The sequence below is a fragment of the Alosa pseudoharengus genome, unplaced genomic scaffold (genome assembly GCF_046254945.1).
Source record: "Alosa pseudoharengus isolate Yale_2024_CS ecotype anadromous, Long Island Sound unplaced genomic scaffold, YU_APseudo_1.1 YU_APseudo_1.1_scf_9, whole genome shotgun sequence".
Taxonomy (NCBI): Eukaryota; Metazoa; Chordata; class Actinopteri; order Clupeiformes; family Clupeidae; genus Alosa; species Alosa pseudoharengus.
Window position 1 is genome coordinate 21,730,035 of NW_027468881.1, and position 13,110 is coordinate 21,743,144.

At 42.2% G+C, this 13,110-nt stretch overlaps 1 protein-coding gene across 1 annotated transcript; it reads right to left on the reverse strand.

The window, feature by feature from the left end:
* Nucleotides 1-3,094: 3,094 nt before the first annotated feature.
* lrrc38a (leucine rich repeat containing 38a) lies at nucleotides 3,095-12,699 on the reverse strand. Its single transcript, XM_076276560.1, has 2 exons — nucleotides 12,066-12,699; nucleotides 3,095-4,251 (listed from the first exon to the last, which is right to left on the reverse strand). Exons 1-2 carry the CDS (start codon nucleotides 12,697-12,699, stop codon nucleotides 4,004-4,006), a joined length of 882 nt encoding a protein of 293 aa, XP_076132675.1. The 3' UTR covers nucleotides 3,095-4,003.
* Nucleotides 12,700-13,110: the final 411 nt, after the last annotated feature.

Genomic DNA, 13,110 nt, shown 5'->3' on the forward strand with positions numbered 1-13,110 from the left:
AGTGGGATTGAATGTAAACCTGGAATGTGGGTTAAACACAGATGATCCGAAATAGATGATGCTGTAGTGGTCAGGCATGGGATGGCAGTTTTTATACTAATTACTAATCGTTGCTCTTTTTTTTTGTAGATGGAAGAAGTAGGAGTCGCACAATTATTTATGTTGGTGAACTTTGTCAAGGTTTAGCTTGCCCTCCATCTCTTTTAATGCCAATGTCCTCCCTTCCAACTTAGTCAGTCTTGCTACATCTAAATTATACTCAGGTGTGAGTCTTGTGACATCTAAACTAAAAATAGAGCATAACTTTGACAAAATGATAAAGTATGCATTTCTATGCATTTTCTTGCCTTTCTATTCACTCTTTTTCACACTAAAAAATAAGACCCTCTACAAAGCACTCTATTTCAGGGCTTAACAGCCCCTGTTTACTGCAAATTTCTTTGATCTGTAGATGAGGTTGACAGTAGGTCAGAGATTTGCTAGCATGGAATGAAATCCAAGAGCTTGAACACACAGAACAGAACACACACAAATCTGCATTTTAGTAATCAAAATAATGCATAAAATAATTCTAATTCAATTTGCACCAATTTTGAATGTGAAATGTATTGCATATCTAAACATGGATGACAAGATGGTAAACAGTGCACGTGAGAAAACGGGCAGAGTGTGTAACAGAAAGAAGGCGATGTAGAGAAAGAGAGAGAGAGAGAAAGAGAGGAAGTGAGAGAAAGATATGAAAGACAGAAAGAGAGTGAGGGAGAGAAAGAGAGTAGTGACATGGCAAATCCAAAAGCATCTCTTCCTCAGCACTGTCTCTGCTTCCAACACAACTGGCCCACAGCCACGTAACCATGGTAACAATACGAATTCAGGGGATGCTGGAGAATCCTCATCCCCCCTCCCCTTTTTTCCCTTTCCCTGTCACCTCTCATACTCTTCCACAGACGATGAGAAAACACGATACACAAATAGTGGTAACATCTCTCCCTTTTCTGTGTGTCTTGCTCGCTTTGAAGGCGCGTTTTCTCCTATGCTGACAACAGAGGATGCACTGATGCACTGTTTGCTTGTTTGTTGCATGATGCCCGGGAGGAGCAACTGTATGCTGTCAGGTTGCTTTATAAACACACGAGTCACTGTTGCTCAGTCAGGGACATCCCCCATCCTCGACACTCTCAACGCTGAGCAAAACACAGCAAGCCTTTTAACGGCAGAGAGCTAAGAGGAAAACAGCTCCGTCACTCACAAACCTTATCTCCCAATTTGGTTGTTTTCTGTTAGATTAATAAATATAATAGGTAATACTGTGTAGTCACAGGTCAAGGCTATACTCTCACATGTTTGACCAATATTTTATCACTGTTGATTGGCACAGGTTAAATGATCTGCTTTAAAATATGATGGTGTTGAATGTTTGACCTGTTGATATGATTTTTACAATAATGTCTATGAAGCATGACAATGTGTTCATTTGAAACCTTTTGCTAAACAAAACTAGTCAAAATTGCATTATCACAGTATTTTATGTAGTCATAACCACCTTTTAGCATTTTCCTGAGAGATTAAGCTGCAACAAACTGTTTTATGATACAGAGTGAAAAAATTACTTCTGTCAAGTTGCTATGTTCTTTTATTCATAGTAATTATTTATTATTGATGTATCAAAAATATAAACAACATGGAATCAATACCATAAGAACAATGAAATTATACACTCAAGTCAAGACTGTACATATACAATTTATTCTCTCTTTTTCTTCTTTTCTTTGCTGTGTGGTCAGAGCAGATTTTCTCTGGAATAGTAGCCTCTCGGTTGGAAAATAGGACATTTTAATATTCATCACAACTGTAGCATATGAATGTTTCAATTATTCATTAATGAATAATAGCTGATTATTCCACATTAGTAATGGTGATGGTATTGCATATCATATTTAAATTGTTGTGCAAACATGACAATCAGACAATCCAGGCAAGACAATCAGGAAACCATACAGTCAAAAATGACTACATTACAACAAGTGGGCCAGAACTCTGAAACCAACTTGTATGCACTGTTCTTGTGAGAGTGGAAGAAATTATTTGCTACATATAGTCTATTTTCAAACATTTTTGCATGAAATATTACAAAAGGTGCCCAATTTCTAGACAATGGCCTGGGCAGACATTCAGTTAGGAAAATAAGAGCTCTTATAAAGTGAATGTTGCATTAGCTTTCCTTTGCTAATGTTTATGTTAATGTTTATTTAAAGAAATAGTGTCCTCTGGATTTGGATTCAGACATAAGAAATCTCTCTGTTATGCTTTTGGAGCATTCGTGTAGTTAGGCCTACACATGGGGACCCTCAAAGTGTTCAGTTGTGCTGTCCAAACCTCCACAAAAAAATCACTGTTAAACAAACAAATACATACATTTACATATATTTGATTTTGAATTAAGTCATTAATCTGGCCTCGCAATAATTGGATTGACCTAAAATGTGATTTCAAACTTTTATCTCAATGTGTTTCTCTAATGGTATTTTCCAAAACCAAATTTGTAAACATAAACACAACATATGTCCAGAACATGACGGATATCTCAAAATATAAATTCTGTAATACAAATGCTAATAAGACATTTGGACACATATAGATATGTTTCAAACAGGCATAAACCTTTGAATTATCAATTTGTCATTTCATTAAAAAAAAATATTTGTATTGTTGTGCCAGCAGAAACAAGCTGTTGGTCCGCTAATAATGAAGCTTCAGATTGCCAAGTCAAATCTTTCATTTTGTTACTCAGCACAGTTCAGCTTTCCACATCCTTTTTTTTAGTTTTACACATAATAAAAAACAAACCTTAATGAGACACGTGCATATTCAAAATGAAATGAGCTAAACCTAAACAAATGCCCTTAGCAGGGATGGAACAGATATGGCTCTCACCTTGCATAGCTCTCTTGTGTCAGGACCAGACCTGTTTCAGCAACCATCTAGGTATAAGGTATGTATGCCCATGGTTTAGCCAATCAGGTCATGATACATGCTGAAGATGTTTTCTGATTTGCACCACATTGATACAGTGGCAACAGTGTGTTCAATTAAGAATGATGTGCTTGTAAAGTATGTCCAGTTGGACTGTGGACAGAATCTGTCCCTGATCTCTCCCTTGTCCACCCAATGAATGTAAAAAACAAATGGGCCATGCTCTTCAACTTGGCCATGTTGGTCAAATTGGAGCCATGCGTCTGCACAGTAAGTGCTTTTTGCACCAGTACATATAGGAACCAGACTTGACCTTATTTGGTCACCTTATTTTAGTTCCTTCAGGTGTTTCCACATTTGACTGAGCGTAGGCCTATGCTGTCCACAGATTTTTTTTACAGTCATTGCGTACATCAGATCAGAACTAGAGCTATCAAAGAATTGGCCTCTAATTGGATGGAGATAAGTAGTAATGTCAGCTGTGAGCCTACTACAGTAGATGCTATCTTTGGTGGTGTAACCGTGTCAGGGACTTCTGTCGTCTGTTGTATCTTGTGCATGTATTGTAAAGTGCTTGTGGCGGAATTTGGAAAACCTCTATGATGTTGAATACATCTGATCTCCCTCATCAGTATTCACGTGCCTTCGCTCTCTGATTGTGCGAAAGATAGGGACTCCAAATGCTCCGTGTTTCAAACAGTTTTAGTCTTAAGGCTTGGTTCAAATGAGTGGATCGTCTGTCTAGCCGTCAGACCCTTAAAACTTTTTGCATCAGTCAAACTTTCATTCATACAGTCTGTAGAGTCTCACGTTAAATTACCTTTACTATTGGATAATTTGACCTTGGACGTAGACAAGCAGCATGGGAAGTATGTGGTGTTCGTGTTTCGGACCTTTTTTCCAGTCCACCTCACTGTGAGCCACCAAGCAGAGGTGCAGCATGGGTAGCCGAGTGTTTGTTGGGGTAAGATCAAAGTGTGGATTGTCTTCAGTTCTCCTTCTCTCTCTCTCAATCTCTCTCTCCCTCTCCTCACTCCTCCACGTCGACCTTGTCTGACTTGGTGAACTTGATCCAACGCTGGAAGCAGTGGACAGTGCAGGCCAGGAAGAAGCTGGCCATGATGGCCGCCACCGAGACACAAATCCCAGAGAAGATGACGATGAGATAGTCTGTGACGGTGAGGATTCCGCGGCACTCCCGGAAGCTGTCCTCCGAGAGCATGCTGAGAGGCACCTGGCGCCCATCCACCGGTAAGGAGCACTCCATCCCCTCCAGGCCTACAGTGGGAAGACACAGGTCAACTTCATAACATTGATATCAGATATCAACAACAACAACAAAACACTGCTACATTGTTACATTGCTTCAATGCAGGGATGGATTACTGCACGGGCCTGCCAGGCCCAGGCCCAGGGGCCCAAGGGGTCAGAGGGCCCTGAAGCCCAAGCCATTGCATGGAATCATTGCCTCAATATCAACAAATCAGGATGTAGGCTATGAATCTGATTGGATTAAAGTATTGACCATCCCCAAAATGCAAAAAACAAATGCAAATGCAGAATACAGGAAATCACATCAAACAAATGAAAAATCCCCCCCCCCCCCCCCTCCCCGACACACACACACATACACATATGCAACAATTAGTGGGGGGCCCTTACTACATCTGGGCCCAGGGGCCCGAAAGTTCATAATCCGTCCATGCTTCAATGCTATAGAGTTTATACAGTGATACACAATGATGTAGTGATACAATGATCAGTGATACTCAAGCTGAGTTTCACATTTGAAATTACAGTAGTTTTTTAGGAATACTAATTTAACAAGCAATACCAAGGTCAGCTTAGATGGTAGAAACATGAATAGGGTGTGTGATTCAGTGCATCCAGCACATGCACAGAAAATAGTTTAAAAATTATGCCATTTTCTGATCAACCTCATCTCAATGTGAAGACTATGGTCTGTGTGATGGGGCACATTGTTTGGATACATTTAAATGTGTAAATAATGTACTGTAGATAGCCTATTCATTTTAGTGCATTTGCAGTCTCTCTCAGCAGGGCAACTTACAACAAACACAGTCAGATACAGTAACATTAAACAAGCATAAGTAGAAAATGGTTGATGTTCGCTGTATGCACAATCAAGAATCATACATTATGTTCATACCAAATTTCTCTTGTTCAGACGCATCTTTTCAACTTATTTATCATTTGAGGTAATAAGCAACTGATGAATATCCTCATCCATTTCTGTCAAGGCAACCGCTACATGGTAGTGTGTGTGTGTGTGTGTGTGTGTGTGTGTGTGTGTGTGTGTGTGTGTGTGTGTGTGTGTGTGTGTGTGTGTGTTAGTGTTAGAGGGAGAGAGAGAGAGAGAGAGACAGAGAGAGATGAGGGCAAGGTCATTAACTTGGTATGTCACTGTCCACTCCATTCCATCTCTTTTACCAACACCATGGGTACTTGTTTATGCCCCCCAGTCCTGCTTGCTATATGTTGGCACTGAATTCTGTGGTGGCCCCAGCATACTTGATGCCCTCGGTATACGCCGTGCCCCTCCGTTTACAATCCACAAACCCCTTTAGCATGAGCAATGGCCTGGGTCACTTATGGAAATGTACTGATCCAATCTGACTAAGATCTGATAAAGATGTCATGAAAGCTTGGCTGTATTTGCCTTGCTCATTGTGCCTACGCCCTTTTTAGGATTTTCTCCCTTATGTTTGTTCAAAGGCAACATGACTAAATGGCCACAGATGGATTGTGCCTAGCTGCTCATTTGTCCTGTAGAAGCAGCTGCCTTCCTCAAAAGTCCTTTGAAATAGTGTGGATGTTGCTAGTCCAAATGAGTCTTGTGGTATACGAAAAGGTCAGTTAGTCAGCATTAGTCTTACAGGAGTGTCCTGTTTCTGAAACATCTTCATCCTCATGCATTCCAGATACTGTATGTTGTATGTCCCGCAGTGCTTCAGTGCCAAATGCAGTGTAGCTAATACAGGCTGCATTAATGAACAAAAAAGTGGAAGAAATGTACTGTAGGTACACACACACACATTGTTGTGTTAAAGGTTCAGAAGTTTATCAAGGGCAAAAGAAAACATGGCACATCAGGTGCTAACTGTAGTCTCCAGGGGACTGAAGCTTAACACTGGAGCCCCAGGTAGCAGTGCCGTGGCCTGTCCCATCTGTTCTGTACCTTCACCTTTTGGTTGAATATGCTTGAGATATTAAAATAACTTAAGGACCACTGGTATTATACGGTATGTACAAGCCTCTTAACGGTGACAGGTTTCCTGTCTAAGGTTGGCTGTCATCTGCTTTGCAATGCAGCAAATAGAGATTTGTGTTTCAAAATCAGTGTGATGACTCCTGTACTTTTATTATTATTATTATTATTTTTTTTTTTTTTTTTTTTTTTTTTTTTTTTTTAGTATTTGGACAAAAGCACAGTAATAACAATATTGCGATAGCTTATGCTAATGCTGAGCTCTGTGGAAGAGAATGTGACAGATGTACAAAAGGATCTGCACTGGCACTCAATTACTTGATTGAAATATGCCAAAGTACACCGTGTACGGAGTACAATAAACTCTTACGGACCTGATTTAATAAAGTTTGGCATGCACAAAAACATGTGCAAAAACATGTGCAAAGTTTATGCTTCCCAGAAATGTTGTGCAAGTTATTATACTAACTACTAGGTGAGCTGGGGATTATATCTTAAAATGAGAGTCATAATATGTATCTCCATTTTGTAATTGAGTCATATGGGACATATTTTCCCTTTTAATATCTTTTTTTACATAAGAAAATCTTTTGTATATTTAGATATTTATTTCTTGTGTCATCAAGGCAAACATAAAACTGTGTAGGCATATCAATAATAAAGTGTTGCTTGTAGAAGAAGCCAGTTAGAATATACTGCAATGTCAAGAATAAGTTATTGGTACAGTACATAATTCAGAATGTCATACAAATCAGAGGAATACTTGTTTCATTTCACACATTAACATGGCCCAGCAAATGGTGTGATGGACATGGAGTAAAGAATAATGGAGAGTTAAGAACATAATATATATATATATATATATATGTTATATATATATATATATGGTTCAGAATGAGAGGCTTTTATATTTCCAGATCAGGCCCGTGGTGACAATGTGCACATCTTTCTGTGTCCTCTTAGAACAGGGCCACACTTGCATGGTATGAGCCGATAAAATGTTTTCTTCCTCTGGTTATGAGTTTAAAGAGATTTACTGGCCTGAATCAGTATCGTGTGATGCTGACACAGAGTGCCAGAAAGCCTACTCAATCAGATCCTTAAAACGAGAAAACCCACACATCTAAAAGAGTTAGGCTACTGCTTCTACTGCTTCTGTGAATTCTTTGGACACCCGCACGACATCACTTGACATTACATACAGTACATTCATGACATTACAGTACATAAAACAACAACGTTTGAATAGTGTAGAGAAGTTGTGCATTTGTTGCATTTGATTTTCTGAGAGTGATGCACCTGCCCATGTTTATTTTTCTGTTTTAACCCATTCGCGCTGGATGCTGCATGACGCAACATTCTATCTCCCGCCGGATGCTGAATAGCGCAACATTGACTCTCCCGCTGGATGCTGCGTAGCGCAGCATGCTTTTTATTTCATGTTTCTAGGTGCTACAGAGGCTTAGATATTACATTTTGGTAGACGTTGACAATTTTTAGTATGTTTTCAGAAAACCCTCAGGAAATAAGGTTATTTAGTCTAGAATGCCATAGGATTCTATAGGCGTTTTTAGCAGGCATTTTAGGAGTAAATGGGTTAATAGTCTGACTGTTAACAGTCAATAGCTGCATAAGGCAGTTACTTGTCTACAGTAGGGAAAAGTAAGTTTTTCTACTTCAACTTCTTAGTATTTCTTGTGGAATAGCTTTATTCAGTATACAAACCCCATAGAAAGAATTCTATGACAACAACTAGTATTGTTGTTGTTGTTGTTGTTGTTGTTATTGCAGGTGTATTTATAAGATCATAGCATGTTAAAATTCTACTGATGTTTTGTTGCTCTGTTCTTGTTGAGGATGTTGATATTCCTAAAATCAAGCATGCCTCAGATGGTGCTGGTGATCTGGAACGGGGCCAACAGCACATTGCTGAAGCTTGGTTAGAGATGTAACACGGGGTGCTGAACATTCATGCGATTTGACATGACTATTGCGAGGTCAGGTGAAACACAAAACTACTGTGAACGAACTTTTCAGATCACTGTTCAAGGCCTGCCTGAAAACATGCCTGCTTGTCTGACCTCTAACAAAATACTATATGGCCTTTACAAACTGGACTAAGCTCCTCTATGTGATCCCACTGCAAAGCTTATTCTTAGGAAGTGCAAGTGTTTGTGCCCAAACCTATCAAAGCCTATAAACAGTGATTCTGTACTGACAGCAAGAGAGCTCTTTGTTGGACTCTGTGCTGCCCACTGGCAATGGTGGGTCTAGTCTCGCAGTATCTAGGCCTGGGCATCATTTAGAGACCAAAAATTATATAACGCCAGCAGAGAAGTGGGCTGGGATTGTCTCCAATTTGTGCCTGTGCTCTTTGAGCCAAACAATCATTTGTGAGTTTTTTTCCCCCCATCTCCTCCCCCATTTGGTCTCCGCCTCGGTTTTCACGGAAGCCGAATTTAATCTGCTTTTACCAGAGCGTGGTCATCGGACACCAGATGACAGATTTAAAGGGGAACATCCCCGACGTGATAACGGTCTTCCACTGACAGACGCAGCTGTAGCGACGCCGGGTGTTCATTAATCACCCTCGGACAGAACAAACTCTGTAGCCAGCCGAAGAATTCCTTTGCAACACACAAGCACACACTCTTTTTTTTTTTTTTCAAACACTACCTCTGCCAGTACAAGGGACACCTTGCTCAAGACTCAGTGGGCTTTGCATATTAGTTTTCTAAGATTGTATGATGTGGCTGTGTGGGCATCTCTTGAATATTCATGAAATGAGACACTCTCTCGTCTTTCACACGCCTGGAAGTGCATTGAGGTCAGGAGTCAGTCACAGTGCTATCTAATTCACAGCTCTCTGTAGGTTGGTTGCACAACGAGAGGTGTGTGTTGTTGTCCTGTTTGTCTGTTATATCTCCATTAGTCCCATGTTTGTTTGCCCTGGAACAAGCCTCTGATTAATCTCTAATGGCTTTAATAGTGTCACATTATCTATAATGATTATTTAAAAAAGAAGAAGAAATAAAAACAATACAGGAAAGAGTCCCCTGTGAAATGTTTGCTCTCTCACTGTGCTGTCATTGGCAAACATCAGTTGACATCACTATCAGCCAAACGCAGGGCTGTGATTGGCCGGATGAGTCACTCAGACCAGAAGGGGTTTTCCACATGCGAGGGGACTCGGCGACCTCAGCCTCCTTTGTTGTCAGAGTCACGTGGACGTCCCCCCAGCTCAGCACGGTCAGGCCAGTCGCTTGCGCCATGCCAGAAAACCAAAGTGCTTTACACTGGAACTACATCAAAGCCCCCCCAAAAAAGCACCAGAGCAAAGCATTGCTGGAAGACCATGCCGTGTTTCTTTTTGTTGCTGTTGTTCTCTCGCCTCATGAATTCAGCCGGGCACACAAATGTACCACGGGGACATTGAATGGCCGCCTGCAAAACACCTCAGAACAAAGCCGTGTGTCCTGTAAAGGCCTGCTGGTTCTCACCTTTTAGGGATGGTGAAACCCCTGTAGTGGCAACACGCGGTCCTGACACTCAGTAGGTGTGTTGTCGGCGGTGTCCTATTTGGAGTCACATTTAATTATACATGTGCGGATGCTCATCATTAGTCCAAGTGCACTGGAGAGAACAAAGTAACTACACTCTAGAATTTCCAATCCATCCAAGGCCACTAACTTGTTCCAGAATGCATCCCTGCATTCATTTACACATGACAATGAAAATGTCAAATCAATAGTGATTCCAAATGGTCGAGAAAATAATACTTCTATGAGACTATATGTTGGTCAGTGTGCAACTGCAAGAGTGTAAAGTTAAAAGACTCGATAGATTTCACAACACAACACAAGGGACAAGAATAATTCTCACTGCATTAGTTGTATTGTATGTGTTGTTGTATCTACCTCCTTACCATCTTCTGAATTCTCATTTTTACTCAATTCTAAATCTCTCATGTTTTATTTATTGTTTTGTTTGTTTATTTGTTTGTATTATTACTATTTTTTTCTTTTTTCTCTATTGTGTTAAATGCTCCAAATGTAAAGCATTTTGAGCTTCATTCTGTGTATGAAATGTGCTATACAAATAAAGCGTATTATTATTATTATTATTATTCCTATGTAATAATACATTTTTTAAACGTAAGCTACATGTTAAATCATCCTGGTGAAATGCAACATTCTAGTGCTCCTCACCGCACTCTTCCCCACATGTGCTCTCTTTGTCTTGTCAGCCTCAGCCAGTGCACAGCAGAGCACAGCGCACGCTCACATTCATTTTCACGCCCAGGTGAGCATTTGTGCATCCCGGGCCGCCAGTGTCCATATCGTGCATGTGATTGAGACAATCCCAGCCCAGCATCTGTGTGTGCTTCACGCCTATGCATCGTGACTTCACACTCTGGAGTGTGCGCTGGGTGTGAGCAGTTTCCATGGCATCCATTTATGGGATATGTCTGCTTGTTCACGCTTTCTATTTTCCACTGTTGTGTGCCAGGATGGAGGAGAGAGGGAGGTTTATGAGGTGCTCTTCAGTCTGTTGCGGCTGGAATGAGGTAGAAACTTGACACGGTTGTAAAGCACAGAAGCAGAGAATTGGATGGAATCTGGCTGCAGGAGCCTCTATTTAATCCAATCATTCATATTCATATTTTGTGGTCCTTACACGGTCTCAGATTAGTTACTGTATTAAAGTGACAGATGATAACGTGTCATTGCAAACCGATTGCAAGTGCAAGTCTATTGAATCTGAGATAACGTGTTTGGGAATGAAAGCCTAGTCATTGTTTTCTTTGGTCATCTGAGCTAAATTATGTCTTCAGAAAGTCAACCTGTGTGTCAAACCCTTGATTGGATTATTCAGCATTTCAATTCACTAGTAACATCAAATTGGTGCTAGAATTATGCTAAAACAGTCTGCAATAACAACACCACAGTAGAAGAGTGTTTAGAGATTCTACTTCTCTGTAACATTCTGGTGTGGCAGTAAGGCATAACAAAGTCTAGTAGGAATATAAGAGGAAAACAATAAATTGGTCACCTCTTCAAAATATAGGACAGACCATTATATTTAAGGACAGGCTTTCTTTGCTTGCTCACAAAGAGATCATCTTGTTGTTTACAAAGCCAACTAATACGCTGTTGAGGACAGAGTTAATAATTGATATGATTTGTGATGTGATGCAAGGATTGGTTGACAAAATTGAGACACAATACCTGTGGGCATAATGCTAATGAATTAAGCATGTGCTAACAAATTTGGCCATATTGTTGGGTGCTCCTGCTGAGTGGTGTCCTCAGTGAGGAAAGAGGAATTAATTAAACTTTCCTCCAGACACAACAGCTCTGAGCCAAACTACACAATATCATTTCCAAGATGTTTTTTTTCTAGGAGTGTTTCTGATTCATGAAACCTCCCCTGTTCTACTTGTTTGTATATTATCCAGTCTCTGGCATACAATGAGAAATATTTCATGGTATGCCCCGGAGGGCATCTCTGTGTTAGCAGATGTCACGTTATGTTAAATGTGCTAAAAAGGTGCGTGCCTTCTTTTATGTGTTCCCCAGCTCCCTCTCTCTTTCTTAATCATTCCTAGATGGACACATTGGAAGATGACTCTCCAGAGGAAGTTCCAAGTGACTTTAGAGACCATCCATCTGGGTCTCCTGAGTGCATCACTCGACTATTGACGTGCGACTATCACGCATGTTTGAGGCAGGCGATCACATGGTGGTGGGCTTGATGTATTTGCATTATCTGTGTTATTACAGTGTGTACGGAATCCCAGGGGCAGAATGCACGCAGAACAGAACACAGCATGAAAAAAAAAAAACAGGCTTAAGCGGCTTACCAGTTGGGAGCTTGTGCTGGTTCTCCATGAGCCATAGGAAGAGTTTGGCAAAGTTGCAATTGCACACCCAGGGGTTGCCCTCCAGGCGGAGCGCCCGCAGGGACGGCAGCTGGCTCAGCACCTCGACGTCCAGCCCCGACAGCGCGTTCCTCTCCAGCTCCAGCTCCCGCAGCGAGGTCAGGCCCGAGAAGGCGTCCGCACTGACCGCGCTCAGGTACGGGTTGTTCCCCAGACGCAGCTTGATGAGGCTGCGCGAGTCCCGGAAAGTCCCCGAGGGGATCTCCGTCAGGTTGTTGCTGCCCAGGTCCAGGAAGACGAGGCGGGACGAGGTGCTCAGCGTCCCCGGCTCTACCCGGGAGAGGGAGTTGTTCCGCAGGTCCAGGTAGACCAGGTCGCTGTAGAGCACCAGGAAGTCCGAGGGGATCCAGGGGATCCAGTTGTCCGAGAGCAGCAGCCGTCGGACGTCCAGCGGGATGGACTCGGGCAGGCGGGTCAGTCCTTGGCCCGTGCAGTCCACGGTATGGTGGTCCGGGCAGAGGCAGCTGGGTGGGCAGCTATTACCACAAGACACCAAGGCGAGCAAGGAGGAGAGCAAGGCAAGGAGAGGCTGCAGCCAGTGGACACATGACAACATTGTCAAGAGATGGGAGGTGATGGGGAAGAATGGGGGGGTTTACTGAGGAGGCAATGGGGGCAAGGTGAGGGGGGCAAGAGACAGGGGCTGGGGGGTCAGAGGGAAGGAGGTCAGGAGAGGGGGAGGAGGAGGAGGAGAAGGAGGGAGAGGGAGGGGGGAGCAAAACGGAAGGAAAAACGGAATCAATGTCCCCGCGAAGGCATCTTTGTTCTCTCCGATGGCAATCTGACAGAGCTCGGGCGGCGAGCAGGACCGGAGACGCCGTTGAGTGCCGTTTTCCAGGAGATCATGTAGCAGGCGGTGTGGATCAAGTAGCAGCCCGTTGGCTCTGAGCGAGTAAGAAGAGGAGAGACCGAGATTGAGGGAGCGAGAGCGAGTGAGTGAGAGAGAGAGAGAGAGAGAGAGAGACGC